This window comes from Zosterops lateralis (assembly GCF_965231275.1).
Source record: "Zosterops lateralis genome assembly, chromosome: 6".
Lineage (NCBI taxonomy): Eukaryota > Metazoa > Chordata > Aves > Passeriformes > Zosteropidae > Zosterops > Zosterops lateralis.
This window is the reverse complement of record NC_139761.1, coordinates 54,186,033-54,205,117: the sequence shown is the minus strand read 5'-3', so window position 1 is coordinate 54,205,117 and position 19,085 is coordinate 54,186,033. Positions and strand designations below refer to the sequence as shown.

General features: G+C 49.0%; 1 protein-coding gene and 1 long non-coding RNA gene across 10 annotated transcripts in view; one reads left to right on the top strand and one right to left on the bottom strand.

The window, feature by feature from the left end:
* The first annotated feature begins 576 nt into the window (after positions 1–576).
* LOC310910573 lies at positions 577–7,482 on the top strand. Of its 7 annotated transcripts, none has more exons than XR_014590369.1 (10): positions 577–671; positions 942–1,101; positions 1,435–1,644; positions 2,814–2,946; positions 3,028–3,087; positions 3,200–3,298; positions 3,691–3,794; positions 3,883–4,765; positions 5,706–6,224; positions 6,902–7,482. It is a non-coding gene; the product is annotated as an uncharacterized lncRNA (long non-coding RNA). The 7 variants fall into 7 exon arrangements; XR_014590372.1 differs by having other exon boundaries at positions 2,814–3,087; positions 3,883–4,016; positions 4,651–4,765; XR_014590371.1 differs by having other exon boundaries at positions 2,814–3,087; positions 4,651–4,765.
* Positions 6,386–19,085, bottom strand: part of RMDN3 (regulator of microtubule dynamics 3) — a 23,878-nt gene continuing 11,178 nt past the window's right edge. The window contains exons 7-12 of one of the 3 annotated variants that reach the window (XM_083863385.1): positions 12,387–12,462; positions 11,504–11,581; positions 10,216–10,314; positions 9,596–9,649; positions 8,556–8,636; positions 6,386–7,930 (exon numbers count right to left, since the gene is read on the bottom strand). In XM_083863385.1, coding sequence (XP_083719511.1) covers positions 7,877–7,930; positions 8,556–8,636; positions 9,596–9,649; positions 10,216–10,314; positions 11,504–11,581; positions 12,387–12,462 — 442 coding nt within the window. In that variant the 3' untranslated portion in view covers positions 6,386–7,876. The remainder of the gene's footprint in view (positions 7,931–8,555; positions 8,637–9,595; positions 9,650–10,215; positions 10,315–11,503; positions 11,582–12,386; positions 12,463–19,085) is intronic. The other 2 variants (XM_083863386.1, XM_083863387.1) reach the window with 2 other exon arrangements.

Here is a 19,085-nt window from a genome sequence, read left to right as displayed (position 1 = left end):
TCACGGAAGTGGAAATGGGAGAGGTGAATAAATGGAATGTGACTGAAAATGCTGATTTTTTGTAATTTGGGCAGGAACCAGTCAGTGCTCAAAATGTTCAGGCCACAGCAATACAAGCACAGCCATAGGAATACCCAGAAACTGCTGAGTTCCGCCCAGGGACACCTTCCACTATTCCAGGGTGCTCCAAACCCCATCCAGCCTGGCCTTGGACACTTCCAGGGATGGAGCAGCCAGGATTGCTCTGGGTTTATGGGCACAGGAGGAAATTTCCAGCAGGAACTGAGAGGTTTCCTTTGCTCTGTCCAGCCCCAGCAGGGCTTTGGGAGGCAGAGGATGTGGGAACAGGAGCTTTGCCCACGGCCTCGGGGGAGTCTCTGATGTCCCAAAGCCCAGCAGAGCAAACGGTGGGGGTTTAACATCCCGTTAAAGGAGGCGCCAAGGCAGGAACAGGAATGGGCCGTGGAGCAGGGATGGCACCAGGCAGAGGGGTGACCATGCAGAGGTGCCACCAGCCCGTCCCTGCTGCCCAGGGTTGGGACCAGCAGGCTGTGACTGTCCCTGGGTTTGCCCTGCAGGATGAGGAAGCCAACCCTGCCCAGGAGGAGGATGAGGAGCTGTGGGAGGATGGAGACAGCAGCCACCAAAGGCTGGGGAAGGCACAGGGCCAGGTAGGAGACGTTGCCTTCCAAGGAGAGGGATTTGTCTGTCCCACTGGAATTTGGGGTGTGAGGCCAATGGAACAAAAGGTTTGATTCCATTTCCTCATTGGGGTTCTCGTGTGCCTAAAGAGAGATTTGTGGAATGGTCGTTTTAGTGAGTTTCACTGGGTTTGATGGAATGTGACCCCTGGGGCAGAAATCCCTGCACAGCTCCTGTGTCCCCCCATGGCCCATCTGAACAGTCCCTGGGCTGGGCCTCCTTGTTTCCTCCTTCTCCAGACTCTAGTTGGATCCTTCCTTTCCCAAGGGAGGGGAAAGCCAGCAGGATGTGACCCCGAGGTGGTGCTTTAGGCAAGCCCCTCCAGGCTGGGAAGGAGCTTTTGGCTCTGGACACATTCCCAGTCCCCAGGAGCTGCAGGACCTGTGCTGTCCCCAGCAGGTGAGGCACAGGTGCCTTTCCTTCCTTCCTTCCTTCCCTGCTGCACTTTGGCTTTTGGAGGGGTCTCTGGGGGTCTGGGGGAGAAGTTCTTTGTCATTCCAGGGCAGAATTAGCCCTGGTGCCACTAAAAGCAGGAGGAATCATTTCATCCTTGTTTTTGGATATACATTTGTGTTTTCTCTCTGTTGCTGACACCGTGTGGTGAAGCAGCAGCTCCCAACCTTTCAGTGCTGCTCCCAGTTTTGCTCACAGCTGGTAAACAAGGAACAGTAATTTGCTGCCCTGTGGTAATTGGATTAAGGACAAGGCCTTTCTCTTTGTTTAATATTCCAGAGAAAAGCTGCCAAAGAATAAAGCCAGAGCTTCCCCCAGTGAAAACCTGCCCAGTCCCACGCTGGGCTTGCACACACACCAGGCTCAATCCCTGCTGGAATCCCAGTCCCCAGATCAATGTGCAGTTTGAGGTCTCACAGCCTGACCAGGACAATCTCTTGCCTCTGGAGAAGGAAAATCAGTTTTCCATTGTTACAGCACCAGCTCAAGGTAATTATGAAGTGGTGTAATGGTTTTAAGTTGTGCACATGGAGGAAATTCACTGGAGCGCCAACACTGCTCCACTTTTATGGACAATCCTCTGAGCAGGGTAGGGTTGGGGTGTGTAGGGGGATAGGGAGGGGGATAGGGGGGAGACCGGGCTGCGGCAGAGGGAGGAGAGGAAGGGAGGGGAGAAACGAAAGGTAATGAGATAAAGAGAACTATAAAGGTAAAGAAATACAGAGTTAGAGAAACATAGAGCCCGGCCCGGGCACCGCCCCGCCGAGCGCCGAGGGGCAAATAGCTCTGCTCTTCCTTCCCAGCCCTTAAATCCCCTCGGCCCCGCCCCTCACACCTGTCCGGGCCCCGCCCCTCACACCTGTCCCGGCCCCGCCCCTCACACCTGTCCCGGCCCCGCCCCTCACACCTGTCCCGGCCCCGCCCCGCCCTGTGCGGGGGACGCTCCTCCCGGGGCGCGGCGGGACCGTCGCTCGGGGCTGTCGGAGCCCCGGGCCGGGGCCGCTCCCGGCGGAGCTCCAGGCGCTGAGGGGGAGCCGGGAACGGGACCCGGGTCCGGGGGTTCGGGTCCGGGTCCTGCCGGTGGCCGCTGGGGGTCCCGGGCCGAGCGGGCTGTGGGTCCTGCGGCCTCGGGACTGGGGCGGGATCGGGGCAGGGATCGGGACCGGGATCGCCGCGGGCGGGAGGAGCCGCTCCGGGCCGGGCGCTGGGACCGAGCCCGGCACCGCCGCTCCTGCTCCGACTGCGGCCGGCGCGGGGCCGGGGTCCCGCTGGGGCTCGGGCAGGTCCCGGGGCGGCCGCGGGGAGCCGGGGCTGTGCCGGGCCCGGGCCCTCAGGAGGGCGGCTCCTCCCGGGGCGGGATCGCGGCCGGAGGGGGCGGGGCGAGGGAACCGCCCGCGGGGCGCCCCCTGGCGGACACGGAGCGGCGGTGCGGGCACAGCGCCCCCTGCTGGGCAGAGCCGGCCCCGCAGCCCCCGGCGCTGCCGCTCCTGTTCCGACTGTGCCCGGGGCGGGACCGGGACCGCTCATCCGACACCTCTCGGGTGAGACCTGATGCTCTCCTTCTCTCCTTTCCCCCATTTCTTTGTGGCTCGCCCTCTCCAATGCAAAAGCCTCTGGGTTTAAAAAGCCAGTGAAAACTGTTTATTCTTTATTTTCAGGTCATCAGATATTCTGAGTGGGAAGGGACGCAAAAGGAGCAGCGAGTTGAACCCTTCTATGGATGGCTCATCTGGGAATTGAGCCCACAGCCTGGGCATTTTCAGCAGCCTGCTCCAACTAAGCCAACCTCAGGTCATGGCAGTGTCCTGCCTGGGATGGGAATGGCAAGTGCCAGCAACGGAATTCCTATGCCAGTGCTGCTTCATACACCAGCCCCTGGAATGTCCATAGGGCAGAGCTCCATGGCCAGCACTCCACCCTGGAACAACACAGGTGAACTGTTGTGTGACAGCACAAAACTCTTCCCATAACCCTGATTTCCTGTCTTTCCCAGCATTTCCTTGTAAGGAGGCTGTAAAGGTGCTTGTGCCACATCCATTTCCAGGGAGAAATGAGCAAGACAAGCCCTGAGGATTCCCTTGGTCCAAAGTTCTTCTGCAGAGTGTCAGGGCTGGCCCCGCCTGCAGAGGGGCGTTCCCTGCAGGTGAGTGTTCACAGCCCAAAATCCCGGTGGGGGCTGAGCCGGAGCTGCTCCTCAGCCCCAGAGCTGCAGGGAGGGAGCCCCGGGTGACTCCTGCCCACTGCCAGGAATGTTCACTGTGTTCCCTCCGTGTGTCCCAGCGGGCTGGGAGTGCAGGGGGGGAGGAAGCGGGAGCCCCAGGAAGGGAACCAGCCCCTCTTGTCCTCGGGGTTTGCAGGGGAGGAGCCTCAGTGTCCTGCCCGTGGCAGCAACAGCCAAACCCAGCCAGGGATGGGCACTGGGATGGACACGGATCAAGGGCTGCCCGCGGCTCCGCGCCCAGGGGCTGCTCTGAACAGGCACCTGGGGGTGCTGCAGCCTGGACAGAGCCCACTGACATCCCAAAAATACCCCAGGGACCAGCTGGCCTTGCCTGGGAATGTGGGCACGTTGGGTTTGCAGAGGAGCTCAGACAGCAATTCCCAGTGCCGACCTCCTGGAGCTCCCACACATCCACCAGGTGTGTCCCAGCCAGCCCCAATCCCTTCCCTCCTAGGCGGGGACATCCTCCAGCAGCAGCGTTACAGCCAAGGGAATTTCTCTCACAGAAATGGAATCCCAAGCAATGCCCTCAGAGATGCCTTAAAATAAAAGGTTAGAGGTGGATGAAGTTTTGTTTGGATTAAGTTTGGAGTTTCAGAGAGGCAGCTGGAAGTGCAGAACTGAAGGGAAGCTTTCACAGGTGGGTCACACTGCAGGTGCCCTGAAGGCAGGGAGGTGCATCCCTTTCCTCAGGGAGAAGAACCCTCCGAGGCCCCTCCCGAGCTCTGGAATGAGCTCAGCTCCTGCAGGGAGAGATGTCCTCCCTGGGCACAGGGGCTGCCTCAGCACAGTCCCTTCTCCTGCTTGGAAACATCACCTGGAGCCCGAGCTCAGGGAGGTGGAATCTGCTGAATCCCAGGGAAATCTGTCAAGTGCCCCCCAGGGACATGGCTGGGGGATGAGGGTTATAAACAGCAAATTCTATGGAACATCAACCTGTCCTTATCCCATCCTGTGGACTTCCTTGGAACCTCTGCTGGTTACTGGCACAGCTGGTGTTAAATAAGCAGCTTTGCATGGGAATATCCACACTCCAGAAGGCGCTGTGAGGTTATTCCAACCTCACGATTCAGTGCTATAGCTCTCCTTCATCTGAAATGGCAAATCTGGGCCCCACACAGAGAACAATCTTTGTGCTGCCCTGTCAGCCAAAGCCCCAGGGCTGGGAAATGTCAGCAGCCAAATGGATGGAATTACCTCAATCCCAGCATCCCCCAAAGGGACAATCCAGTCACCTCCCTTTGCTCCCAAAATGTCCATTCTGCTCCCCACAGGTACCCTGGTGATGCCAGGGAAGTTCCTTTGCCCATGCTGCCTTTCTCCTGCCCCTCTCCAGCCTGAGGCCTCTTCTCCCTTCCCTGCCAGCTGCTGCCAAGGAAAGAGGACACAGTGAGTCCTGAGTTTACCTCAAAACAGTCAGTCCCTCACCTTGAGAGCACCTGAGATTTTACCCTCAACTTTTCCCTGTTTGTCCCCTTCTGATTTCCTCTTTTTTTTATATAAGAAAGCATTCTTTCTCCACCCTGGAGATTACCACAAACTTTACTCACAGATTCTTCCCTACCTGTTCACTACCTATGCCCCCGTTTCCACCTGAATATTTCACTCTTTACCCTACAGATGCTTTCAGTTTTTACCCCCCAGTCATTTCCCTACCTGTCCATAACTGACTACCTCAGTTTGCCCCATGAAGGGCACTCTCTCTGCTACAGGTCACTTCAGATTTTACCCCTAAAATTTTCTTTGCCTCTCCACCACTGAGTACCTCATTTTTTTACCTCAAAACATTAATTTTCTACTGTGGAGATTCCCTCATTTTATCCCCAGATTTAGCCATCTGTCCACAACAATTCCCTCAGGTTACTTCAGGATCTTCCTGCTCTCTCCTAATCTCACATTTTACCCCCTCAATTTTCCCTACTTGCCCAATACTGATTACCTCCTTTTTACCTCAAAATATCCATTGTTTCCTCTACAGATTAACTCACATTTTATTATCAAAATGCCTCTTATGTCCCCTATATACTAACTAGATTTTAAAACCAAAAACCATACAGGTTATGTCTCTCATCCCCAAAATGTTTATTCTGTCCCCTACAAATTATGTCAGATTTTTTCCCAAAACCACTTACTGTTCCTACTTAATTACCTCAGGGTTTGCCCCCCAAATTCTACCTAGTGTTGACTACTGATCATTTCTACCTCAATATGCTCATTCTCTGCCCTACAGATCCTCCCAAGTTTTACCCCCCAAATTTTCCTTAACTGTCCACAACTTACTACTTCGTTTTTACCTAAAAGTACTCATTCTCAACATTATTATTTCAAGTTTTCCCCCCAAAATTCCTCTACTGTCCACAACTGATTCCCTCCAGGAGAACTCAAGGAAGGGCTCATGGCAGGATGAAGATTAAATTATCACAAAGGGAAGTAAAGGATAAATATTCCTGTAAGAGCCTTTGGGATCTGCAGGGCTGAATTGGGAAGGGGACATCCATTCCCTGCAGTGCAAATACATGACAACCTCCAACACAAAGCAGGTGGGATCTGAAAGCACCACTCTGACAAACTTCACTGTCATTCTTCTTCTCAGGGACTTTTCCCATCGAACTCTGAAGCTGAGGAGCCCCAAAGCTCTGTCCAGCTGCTCTGGAACAAAAGGACACTCCCAGGGATGAGGCACATTCCCAGCAAACACTCCCAACACGGCACAGAGGCACCACTGGAGCTCTGGGCTGCAGGAGGACACAGCCCCCAGCTGGGGGGACAATGACAGTGACAACAGCAATTCCCACGGCCTGATGGCACAGCAGAGACAAAGGCCAGCAGTGCCCACGGGAGGGGCAGGGTTAGTTCTGCTCCTGCCCTGCCACATCCCGGCAGGGAATCTCCAGGGGGAACAGAAACTCTCAGGGGGCACAAAATGCAGCATCTGTCACCCTGATCCCGGGTAAACTCAGCGTGTGGGGCCAACCCCCCAGGTAAACAGTGACCTGACCTGGATCAGTCCCAAACACTGCCCCAGTTCTCACCTCCAACCTGCTCCCGGGGCTGCTCCACGTTCCTGACAAGGTGCCAAAGGCAACATCTTCACTGGCACAAGCACAGGCCCATCGCTCCATCCAGTTCTCCCCTTGCTCCACATCCTCCCAAACCTCCCCCAGGTTTGTCCCGTGGCCAGTGCCTGCCCCAAGGCTGTCACCCAGCCCTTCAATCCAGGAAGTTTTAATGCTGGAGTCTGCCACTTTTCCCCTTCGGTATTATTTTCAGGAAGTAACAAACCAATCACAGTGCAAGGGAAAAAATGGTGATTTAAGGAATGTTTTACTCTCACACTCCTCGCTTTACCCCACACAACCACCCCAGCATGAAACAGACATTGAGGAATTAGTGTTCAGTAGCTGCCATTGGAATTTTAAGGGATATCAACAAAGCCTTCATAAATATGTAGGGAATTCCACAACATGTTTTCCTTCCCCATGTGTCAGCATCCAGCACAATTCCCGCTTCCTGTTTGGTCCCCAGGAGCTGCAAGAGGAATGTCAGTCGTTGGCTTCACCTCTTTGGCGTCGCCTCATTAGTCCAGGAGATAATTATTTCGAAGAGAATTAATCGGGTCAGTGGCAGAAGATCATCACAGCGAAACACCATCTTTGCCACAGGATATTCCCACTCCTGTAACCTGTCCTCTGATCAAGATTTCCCAAACTCAGTAATTCCATCTAAACCACAGCAGCACAGTTTGAAGGGACAGAAGTTTTCAGCCTTGTGTGAAGGAAGACAGAAACATCACTGGAAGAAATTCCTGAAGTTTAAAATCCTATTCCTCACTTCTTTGACTAATGAACCACCTAAAATCCAATCTGGATTCTGCAGAGAAGTTCCTTGGTCCCACTTGGAAACTGATCTTCCCAAAACATCCACAAAAGGCATTTTTCAGTTATTACAACTGATTCCATTAATTACTGTGGAAAAGAAAATACAAATAAACTGGAAAAAAAATTTGGTTCAAGTTTTCCTCAGAAATTAATTGGGAGCTCACCAGCAAGGCTTTCTAACAGGCAGAGTGTGTGATATAAAATATATATGTGCATATATATATAATATAAATATATATATATATTTATACACACATATATAAAAATATATATAATACATATTTATATCACAAAGTAACTATCTCACGTATATCTGCCATATATATATATATAACCACAAATATTTTTATATCACTAACTCTACCTATAAACCCCCACATCCCTCCTGTTTTCAGGAATGTAACATTTTTAGGGATCCTAAAATCAAACACATGTAGTGCTGCACAAAGGAAAGTAAATCACGATTTTATCCATTAAGTCCAAGATGTTTTCCTGGATGTGCTGCTGGGTGTTTTTTCTGTAAGTTTTGTTGCTTATCCATGAAGTGTACTTGGAATTGTCAGGATCATGAAATCCATTTGGAATTTTACTGTCTCTGCAAGCAGGATGAGTTTTTCCAAAATTATTCCTCCCACTCCGAGCGCATCTCCTCGAGTTCCCTCTCACTTTCTGCATCCTGGAAATGCAAGAGGGAAATAGATAAATGTACAGCTCAATTAAAACAAAAACAAAACACCATTTCCCTTCTTTTTATCCAACCCCAAACCAGCTTTTAAGCTTATCGTAGAGTCTTGGAATGGTTTGGGTTAAAAAGGACCTTAAAGCTCATCCAGTTCCTGGGCAGGGACACCTTTCACTAGTCCAGGTTGCTCCAAACCCTGTCCAACCTGGCCTTGGACACTTCCAGGGATGGGGCAGCCACAGCTTCCCTGTGCCAGAGCCTCCCCACTCTCACAGGGAAGAATTTCCTCCTAATACCTGATCCAAGCATAATCTCTGTCAGTTTGAAGCCATTCCCCCTTTTCCTGTCATTCCAGACCCTTGTAAATTGCCTCTCTCCCTCTTTCCTGTCACTGGAAGGCCACAACTGGGGAAACACGAAGCTTCTTGACTCCAGGCTGAACAATCCCAACCCTCTCAGCCCTTCCCTCACGGCAGAGGTGCTCCATCCCTCCAACCAACTTGTTGTCCCTCCTCTGGATTTGCTCCCTGTCCTCCCTGTGGGTGCAGTGATCCAGCCGGGATCTCAGAGGAGCAGAGCAGAGGGGCAGGATCTGTTTTTGCTCCCTGCTGAGTGTTACCTCTTTGGTGTTCCCTGGCAGCTCTGAGGCGAGGTCCATCCACAGCACTGCCGCCGAGGTGTCCCCAAGGTCCCTGTAGCACTGGGAAGGGAAAATGGCAACGGGACAAGGGTTAAGTGGGAAAAACAGGCAGTAAATGGAACTGGGAAACTGCTAAAAAGAGTTGTTTCTGCCTCTTAACCCTTTGCACTGGCATTTCCTGCAGTATCTCTCAGCCACAAGGCCTCAGAAGCACCACCAGGTCTTGGAATACTAAATGTATTTGACTCCTTTTCATTTTGGGGAAGGAGATTGGGTTTTGCTTGGACATTTTAAGGTATCTTTGTAGTTTTCACCCTTTTCAAAGCTCTACTTTGATTTTCAGTTGCTATTTTCAGTTGCTCTTCCTCACACCATTTTCTCCACAAAACCTCTTTCCTGGGAGCACATCACTCCCCAGCCTGTTGAAAATGTCATAAATATTATCTACAGGAGTCTCAGGTCCCAAAACACATATGAAATATTCTCCATGTGACCAGCAGCTGAGGCACTGTGATCTCTCTGGGAACAGGAGGATTTTGGGTGCCCAGAGAGTCTTGGAGGTCTTTGGAGACCATGAAATACACTCAGGAAAAGGAAGTGGGTGCTAAAAACGCCTCGGCAAGAGGGCTCAAGACTCCCCTGCTGGACAGGGAAAGAGAAATATTTTATCCTTTACCTCTCCACATGATTTCCTGGCTGTATCACCACAGAAGTTGTGGTGGGGAAGGATTAAACCTCCAGCCCATGGCCACCAAGTCACCATTCCTGCTTTATACAAAATTTCATCTGTTAAAAACCAGGGATGCTTCAATGGGCGACTCAAAGGCAAAACCCCTGAACTGTAAAGCCTCTGCATGAGGTGATTTGGCCTAGGAAGATTTAAAAGACAAAAGGAAATATCATCCTTTAAAATCCTGCTCCTGCATGCAGTATTTTCCATGGTCAGCACTTTACAGCTGAAGGTGATTTTTAATGCAAGTATTTCTTACCCGCTGAACAAACAAGAAGTGAGTGGTTACCTTGGCAATGTAAACTCTTCCTGCTTTGGAAAACCCTGGGCTCAGCTCCTCGACCTACAGGAACAGGAGGGTGTGACAGGGAAGAGCAGACATTAAGATATGCAAGGACACAGTTAATTCTTACATCAGATTCATGGCAACTTTTAAAGGAAAAAAAACTGGATGGCAGGAAGGAGAATCCTAATAAATACATAAAGCACTATGCCCCTGAAACCTTCAAGCAGTTGTCTGCAAAATTTTCAAATGGAAATGTCAGCCAGGCTTTAGGTAAAATATTCTCAGGGAGGAGCTCCAAGCTCCCAGACTGTGGAAGCACAGCCCAGATATATCCAGTACTGAGCAAGGAATCACTGTGCAGCCTTAGAAAGGAAAACCAACCCACTCCCCCCCAAACCAATTCCCAATACTTTGGGATGTTATTCTGACATTTTCAACATTCCATTCTTTAGTCTGGCTATTCTGGAACAGATGCTTCATAACTTTTCCTCTCACCAGCTTTCCTTCCACCCAGTTCCAGGCCATGGGGAAGCACCAGGGAGGATCCAAGCACCTCAGTGCCATCCCTGTGAGCTGTGCAGGTCAGTGATGCCCTTTCCTGGCAGATTCCCAGATGTCCTTACCCGTAGGAAGTTCTGGAGCGCGTCCTGCACCGTGGCCGTCGGGGGCACCTCGAACAGCGCCGACACAGTCCTCTTCTCCAGCCAGCCCAGGTGGGCAACCTGCACAGAGAAAAGGGCAACCTGGCCCATCCATCCCACACCAGCACAGGAACAAGGGCCTGCCCAGTCCCTGGGAGCTGCTCCTGCACCCAGAAGGAAGCCAAACCCCTTGGCAGTGTTGGAATATTCCAATGGAGTACCCAAGTCCAGCCACAGAATTCAACCTGATTTGCTTTCCCTTGTCCCAAGTCAGTTTTTGCAGTTCCATGCACCTGGGATTTGGATGGCCCCAAATCCCAACCTGCCATGCTGCAGCCACACCAGTCTCCACCTCTCCCAGTCTCCTCTCTTCTCCCAGCCTAAACTTTCCACATGAACCTGCTCCCTCCACCCTGAGATTCCTTGGGAGAGACAGGCTGAAGCCTTCCCACCAGATAATCACGGGATCATTTAAGTTGGAAAAACCCTCCTAGCCCCTAGAGACCAACCTGTGACAACCCTCACCTTGTCACCCAGCCCAGAGCACTAAGTGCCATCTCCAAGCATTCTCTGAACACTTCCAGGGATGGGGACTCCATCACCTCCCTTGTTTAATCCTGTATAATTCTAACAGTGCAGACTAGATAAAGCACTACCATACTTCTCCATCTGTGGTTTAATTCCCCAGCTTCAGCAGCTCCAGGGTGAGCATTTCCACACAGGAAAAGAGCCAGGAGCTCCCAGCAGTTCAGCTCTGGGCTGCTCTGTAATTCCCACTGTCAATTATCCCAGTTACAATCTCTGCACCATGGCTCCATTCCCAACAAAGTGCTTTCCAACGGCACTAATGGAACAGCAACAGTCACTGCAGATTTTTATTTCCTTTTTCTGGCTCTAAATCTGATTGATGGCATCTGACTCCAAGCTTTTCCCTGTCAGGAAGCATAAAGCAGCTGGCACGTGTTTCCAGTGCCTCCAATTCTGTGTGTGGCAGGGGCAGAGGGACACAGGCAACACATCACACACCAGCACTGTGAGCAGAAGCTCCTCAGATAGCCCTGACCACATCCCTGTGTGCTCAGAGGATGGAAGGAAGGTTTTTTTTACCAAGTAAAGCACTGGGAACAGGAAAGGCGTCTGAAGCTCGGGCTTTTCCTAACCCACCCTTTGCCATCTCAACCCCCTTGCCACCAGCAGTGACTAAAAACCCAATGTTGGAGCTCTGAACCCTTCAGAGGCCTGCCCAGGAAGTGAAAATAAGCTCTGTTACCTGGTAACACCACCTGCCCAGGAGATAGTAGAGCTGTGGGTCCTGTGGCTTCAGGGCAATGGCTTTATCAATGTGTTCCTGTGGGAAAACATCACCAGCAGACGTCACATCTTTGTCAAAAGCAAATAAAATACCCACGAGAGCAGGCGGAGAAAGAGGAAAGGAAGAAATCCACAATTTAAGTGTCACAATCAGTAAAATTACATCTACAGATCCCAAATTTTCTCAGAGTGGATTCAGTGAGCAAGGAAAAGCAGCATTTCCCCAGCTTCAGGGACAGGAATTACTGCACACACACACACACACACACACACACACTGCCCTGCATTTTATTCCTGCTCCAGAGCTTTGCCATAACCTCACTGATCGCATCAAAGGCTTATGGGGAAACAGTTATCTGTGGCCTGTTCCACGTACATCCTTTTCCCCTGGAACATCCACAAGACATCATAATAATAGTAATAATAATAGGGAAAAATAAGGAATCTGAGGCAAACGAAGCCCTCTTTGAGCAGTAATTGCTTCTTGAAAGGGTGAGAGCTGTTTACAGGCACATACTGCAGATGAGCTGGTGCTGTATCTTGTCACTACATAATAATTCCATGTTTCAAGCTCTAAGTCTCATCCTGTTCTTTGCAAGATTTTTTTTTTTTTTTTTTTTTTTTCCCCCTGTAATTATAGTGTGTAAAACTGCAGAGTCAGCCTGGTCACCTCCAAAAGGCACAGCTGGAACCAGCCTCCTCACCCCAAACCACCCACTCGTGGCATCTCTGAGATCTTCTGCTTCCCTAAGAAGAACTGGAGCCAATTTTCCCAATTTCCTGCTGCAGAAATGAGTGCTGTTTGATACTCACAGAAAGCCCAGCATCTCCTGGCCACTCACCTTGAAAATATATCCAGCCTGGATGCGCTTGGGAATGCTCTCGTATTCTGACATCTGCCCATAAAGGATGGCAAACCTGCATGGGGAGACACCTGCATGAGCCAGCTGGGATTGAATCCACACATAATCCACATTTACCTGCTCTCTGTGGCTCCAGAAGAAAGATCTACGAGTGCTCAAAGCCAGGCTGGATAGGGCTTGGAGCAGCCTGGGACAATGGAAGGCATCCCTGCCCATGGCAGGGGTGGAATGGGATGAGCTTTAACATTCCTTCCAACCCAAACCATCCAGGAGTCTAAAGCTTCACACCTTAGTGGGGAAAACAAGGAATACAGCACATCCCTCACAGGGAAGAGACATAAGCAGCAAAATGCAGCACCCAGGAAGGAATGAGCTCGAAGGATGAGGCAGCCGGAGGGGTTGGGTGTGACACAAACTCACTGCACTGATGGCTAAAAACCAGAAGCAGTGCACTTCCACACCTGGAATTGCTTCTCTGAGCAGGGAAAACTCTGCCTGAACACAGAGCAGTGCAGAGTGAAGTTACTGCAGCAAGAGGCAGACTACCAGCAGCTCTAATGCACTACAGGGCACAGTGACCTCCTTACACAGCAGCCCAACTGCAGCACACAGGGTTCTACTTCCAGGGAAATACTTGGAAAACCTACCCACATCCTGCAGCTGGGAAACAAAATGACACATGTTCAGTGTTGAAAGTGCAAAGCCATTTAATTTTGTCCAGTAAGAGACTGTGAGTTGTGAGCCTGAGAAGCAAGGTCCCAGCAAAAGCAGTTATTGCACGAGCCATGAAATTCAAGATTAATTCCCTGTGGATTTGCACCCTCTCACCTCACCTCCCTGCGTCACAGTGATTCAAAACCTCCCTCCCTGCATCACTTCCCAAGAAACAACAGTTCAGAGAGCTCTCAAGCGGGACAGAACATGCAGATGGAAGTTTGGCCTCTCTTATCCTGTTCTGGGAGTGAAGGACATTTCCATCTCTTCTCCGAATTTGGCTCAAAAAGTATCAGGTGGAACAGACAGACAAATAACATGGCTCATTCTTGAAAAAACTAAAGCTGAAAAGCAGAAAGAAGCAAATAAAAATCCCCATTTCCGACACCCACGCCCCAGTACTGCCACAGACACCAACATCAATTTCCCAAAGTGTCCTTCGGGATGATTAACCACAGCAGATGTGCAAGAATCTGTCAGGAGACCTTTAAATCTCCAATTACACTTTCCTCAGAGTCACAAAATCCCACAAATCCCCTCACACCTCACTGCTCCATTTCCAATGTGTAAGTTATAGCACAAAATTGCGTTTCCTGAACAATTTAGCATTTTGCCTTAAATCTCTTCCTTTAGTTTGTTAACTTTCTTGTGGAAAAGCTCGAGATCAGCTCTAAAATTCTTATTTTTCATGGAAATGGCAAGGATTACCAGACCAGTGTATTATGGGACAGAAATCTTTTCCTGCCAGCTGGAAAAAAAAAATCTTTTCCTGCTGCTGGGGCTCTACTGCCCCAGTCTGTTGTGTGCAGATGATGGAGTGTTTTTAGGATCTTCTCCAGTTTGTTTCTCAACAAACACCAGCCTGGACTAAACATCCCAAACCACAATGTGACAGGGGTTGAGAAATACAAGCCAATAAAAAGCTTATTCTCTAAGATCATGAGGTAAAATATTCCTAAACAATAACTCACACAGTTGTCTCACGTCAAATATAAATTCCAGGGTTTCTTTAACAGCCTGGTGAAATGCTGATGAAAAACTCATAAAAGCAGCAGTAAATTACATTTCAGTCCTATTTTGGTGCCATGAAATAAACTAAAAAAAATATATGGGAAGAGACAACTGATCTGGTTTTTCACCGTATTCTCAGGAAAGATGATTCTTCCCAACCCAGCTTTGCTGGGTTCAGGGCCAGTGGCCTGTCAGGGATTTTCACACCCACAGCTCTGCACTTCTGGGATTTTAGGCTCTGCTTTCTGCTGTTCTCTCCCCTGCTTGCTCAGCTTGGCAGGATGGAGTCATTCATTCCAGCTCATTCGATGGGATGCCTCGGGATGAGCATCACCAGAGGCACTGTGGAGGTGCAGGACCAGGAGAGATTAAAAATAATGATTATGGAGACTTTCATCCGCTGTAACCTACTCAGATCCATCCAGAGCTTTCCTTAGGATATCCCTTGATTGATTAGTAGCCACATTCCTCATTAAGCTGCTGACACACCAGTTCCCACTCTCAGCTCAGGATTTCTCCATTTATTAGAAAATAAACTCTGTGGAAGCAGGAACCCCCAGGTGAGAGAGCCTGATATTCCAGCTTAAATCCCCAGGCTCAGGACTGCGAAGGACTTCTTAGGTTCTGCACTCTGATTTCCCTGGAAGCAGGACTCTGCCATGGAATACAGAGTCTCCAGCACCTCCCCTCCACAGTCAGGGTGCCCTGCTAGCCAGCTCTCAGCTCTTTTAACCACCTCAAAGAGAATTTTCCCAATATTTTATGAACATTCTCAGTTTTTCACCTTCCTGCGCACTGGGTGTATGTGAATCCCTGCACTTGAATAAGGGGATAGGCAATTAGCAGGCAGGTATTTAGACTGCAACAACCAACAATTAAAATAAGAATTTATTTGGGAATTAGTACTTTGGGAGAGACAGCAGAATTCCCAGTGACTCAACCTGAAATTAATGACCAGTTGATCCTGAAGAGGTTGGGAAAAAAAAGCTTTGGCTTTTCCAAGGGGAGCCAAGATGGAAGGAAAAAGTGAGAAAGGCTGATGTTCCCCCTTCCTTACGGGCCACAAACATCCATATGGGAGAGCTCCTGTATTCTAGACGTTCACATTTCTGAATTCACCTTCCAGGGCAGACATGTCAGGGGGATGCATTCAGACAGCTCTAATTCCATGCTATTTTCCCTCCACTACATTCTGAACTATCTCCAAACACCTATTCCTAGAGTTGCTCCTGCCCCATATCACACTGACAGCAAATTCCCTGTTTAATCTGCCTGCAGAACAGAAAATGCTTGGCTCATAAATCCAGAATCCAGTCCAGAACTGGACAGATCTGGGCAGTGATGCAGCAGGAGTTAAATCCTGAAGCACTGCCAGTTGTTAAATTAAAGCCATCTCCCAGGCATATCCGGAATATGCTGTGACTTTTCAAAAATCCAGGATCTGCCCACAGACAGCCAGATGTAACCACAGAACTGAAAAGGGCTGGTGATCAAGATGTTCCACCAAACTGCCAGACTCTCCAGAAGAAAGGGCACGTTTTGGAGACTCATCCAACCCAATCCCACTTCTCCATAACACACAGGGTAACTCCAAGGGGGCTGGAGCTTATTATTCCTTCCACAACGACAGCTTTCAGCAGGGAGTACGTCATTTCCAGGACAAAATATCCAACTCAAACCACAGCTCCTGACACAGCACCTGCTTTTTCCTCAGATTTCTCTGAAATCCCTCTTGTTGCACTTCCAGTATTACTTTTAGCAAGAGGAATGGAAGCCAAGGGAAATCCACAGCTTGCTCTCCCTTCCTGATCCCTAAAACTGCTCCCTCAAGCTTGCAGTTGTGCTGCAAACATCCACAGGGAATGGGCTGAGAATTCTAAAAGGCCACAGTTGTTTCTCAATTCACTTCTGAAAGGTCTGTGCAACCACTGATGCTCCATCCACCCCTCCACTCCTAAAAGCAAAAATGAACTTGGGAATTTGCTCTATCCTACTCAAGAGGTGAAATCAGCTCATGGAGAAATCAGTTTAAATGGACAGAAATTCTACCTGCTCAGGGATCTCTGACAATCAAAGCAGAGAAGGACTCTGGTGTCTAAATCCAAGGTAAGAACCAGGTAATCGTAAGTCAGGAGCAGAGAGGCTCTAAGACCATTCCCTGTAAATCCCTCACTTCCCATACACAGATCTACTCTTTAGGCACTAAATGCATTTAATGCCCAACACAACTCCCACATTTCCCAAGGGAACTTCCCAAGGGCAGCAGGGGCAGAGATCAGTCCCTCTGCACAAGGCTGGCTTGTCTGTGCAGCCCTGACTAAATTCCTGCTCCATTGTGCCCAGAGATGGCTCCCTCAGGACCGGTCAGCTTCCAACAGCAATGACTACAAGGAGAGCTTTGTCCCACACTCCATGGCCACAACAGAGCCATGAAAGATCTCTCCTCTGTGCTTGGGCAGATCCCAAAGCCAGGCCAGACACAGCCCCACACACTTACTGCTCTCCCTGTCACTCCTGAAAAACCACTTTTCCTCCTGCTGCCGAATCCTTCCAACCATCCAACCCCAAAAGGAGTTGCAGCCAGCACTGATTCCCCAGCAGAAATACTTCCCTCCCCCAGTTATTTTCTTTCTTTGTTTCTTTAAAATGTCAGTGATGACTGAACAACAACGAGGCACTGAGGGGAGAAAGATTCACTGCAATGATAACTGCAGGCAAAGTACCTCTTGTCTTTCTTGGCACCTCAAAAACTGGGAATGACGTGGGCAGCAGGAGGAAGTAATGAGCACAAAAGACAATGAATAAGCATCATCAAAAACCAGCACAATTTTATCTGAAATGATCCACAAACTTTTAAGAGGCAACTGATAGAACAGAAAATCAACAGGAAATGATGCACATGCAGAAAAAATGCAGCCCAGGAGACCTGCACCACCAGGCTTCACACAGCCTGGGTGAAAAGGCAGCAAATAATTGGAAATACTTCTATTAAAGCAGGCATTTTGGGTGCAGTGGGAAAGAGAAAGATGATGTTGACTGCTGTGTCTAGAAGAAAGAATGCAAAGGACCATCACACCAGCACAAAGCCATGCCACTGCCACAGCTTGTGTCTCCTGCACTGAATTTGTCCACTTTTGTCTGAAAAACTATAAGGAAGAGGGAGAAGAATATTGGAAAGACAACATGGGTGGTGAGAGATAAAAGGCAATAAAGGATTAGGGTCTTAGGCAAGGGAATTAGTCACTAGAGAGAAATATGACAGAATAAAACTGTAATTTAAATAAATGTGAACAATGTTCTCTGATGGCTTCTCCCAAGAGCTGGGGCATCAAATCCACTGCAAAAAAAGCTTTAAGACCTCTGCTGTTTTTTTCTCTCCAGGATAATTTCAATTAGCATAAAGAAAGACTGCAATTAAGCCAGCTTGTGACCACCTCAGAGCTGGGAAGGGAATAATTTCCTGTTCTATTCAGGGCAGAAAATAGTAATTTGTGTGCTGATAAAGGCAGTTACATATTCACTCCCAAGAAATCCCACACCTCCCACATGTTGCTCTGCTGTTTCCTTCCTCCAGCTGCCCTGGAGAATTGGAAGCAAGACGTAGCTGTGCAGGAAGGAGCCTTATCCCTGTTTGGGAAAGGGGTCTGAGAGGCCAAGAATTGTCCCAAACTTGGAATTCCAAGGCAAAACTGTCCATATTTGGACATCGGAGTAGAACCTGACTTTGTAAAACACAAATTTTAATATTCACCCTGGCAACTAAATTCATTCAAAGATGTTAAGCCAGCAGACAGAGCCCAATGCCACGATCTGCTGGAGATTTTCCTGCTCCCAAATTCCTCCTTCCTATCAAAGCTTTAATTAAGAGCAGTAATTTGTTACCAACAGATGAAATATAGTTTAAGATAATGAAGGCATTTATTCAGATGCCAGTAGTTCAAAACAACCCTTCAAGCAAATTTACTCATTCCAAGAGCATAGATCTTGTTTGGTAAAGATATTCAGCAACCTATTTTCCCAGTAATTTTCACTGAAGAAGAACAAAACACCCTTTTATTCTAATTTAACTGTTGTCAGTTCTTCAGAGCAACTGCTGACAAACACCATTCCCAGAGGAATTCACCAGAGTCACAGAAAAGCACATTTCCTTATCTCCACAACTATCTGTGCCACTCCACAAACTCTCTTCTGGAGTAATTTTTTTATAAAGGACATTTAAAAATTCCACACACATGAGCTGGAAGCACAGCCTGCTCATCCAGGCTGCTGATGGGAGCATGGGCCTCCCCCTCTCCTGCCTCCTTCCTGACACCCAGTGCAGAAATGTTGCTCACAACTGCCTGGCTGAACTGCAGATCATCTCTTCTTTTAGCATGGAACAGATAAATAAAGTATCTTTGTTTAAATAAAAAAGAGCCACGTACTGCTGTGTCCCTTCATTTCCAAGCCAAGGGCCTTGCAGGGTGATGAGAGCAGAGCCAGCAGTGCCAGAAAACATTTCCAGGAGACTCTAAAAGCCTGTCTGGTAACAGTGATGGATCTCCTTCCTCCAGAATTAAGTGGAAAATAGGGAATTTGGCACAGCACCAAGACCACACTCCCAGGCCTGGCTGATGAAGTCAAACACATCCCCTCTTGCCTCAAAGCAGCTCCACTTGGGAGCTTTTCCTCCAGAACTCTTCAGAGAGAAATTCATAATTAAATTGGTGTAAGAAACCCCAAATTTATTCCTACCATCACAACCAAACCTACTGTCTGTCAAGTTATTCCTTACACCAAGTAAGTAAAGCTGTTAAAAATGGCTTTTTATGGAAAAACATCACCAATGTGGCACAGTGCAAGTAACAGCAAGTAAGTTTGGGGAAGGGTTGTATTTATTATTTTTTAACTGCAGCTCAGCTCACAAGAACCTCCAGGTCCTTCTCCTACACTTCTTAAAAGCAAGAAGCAAAA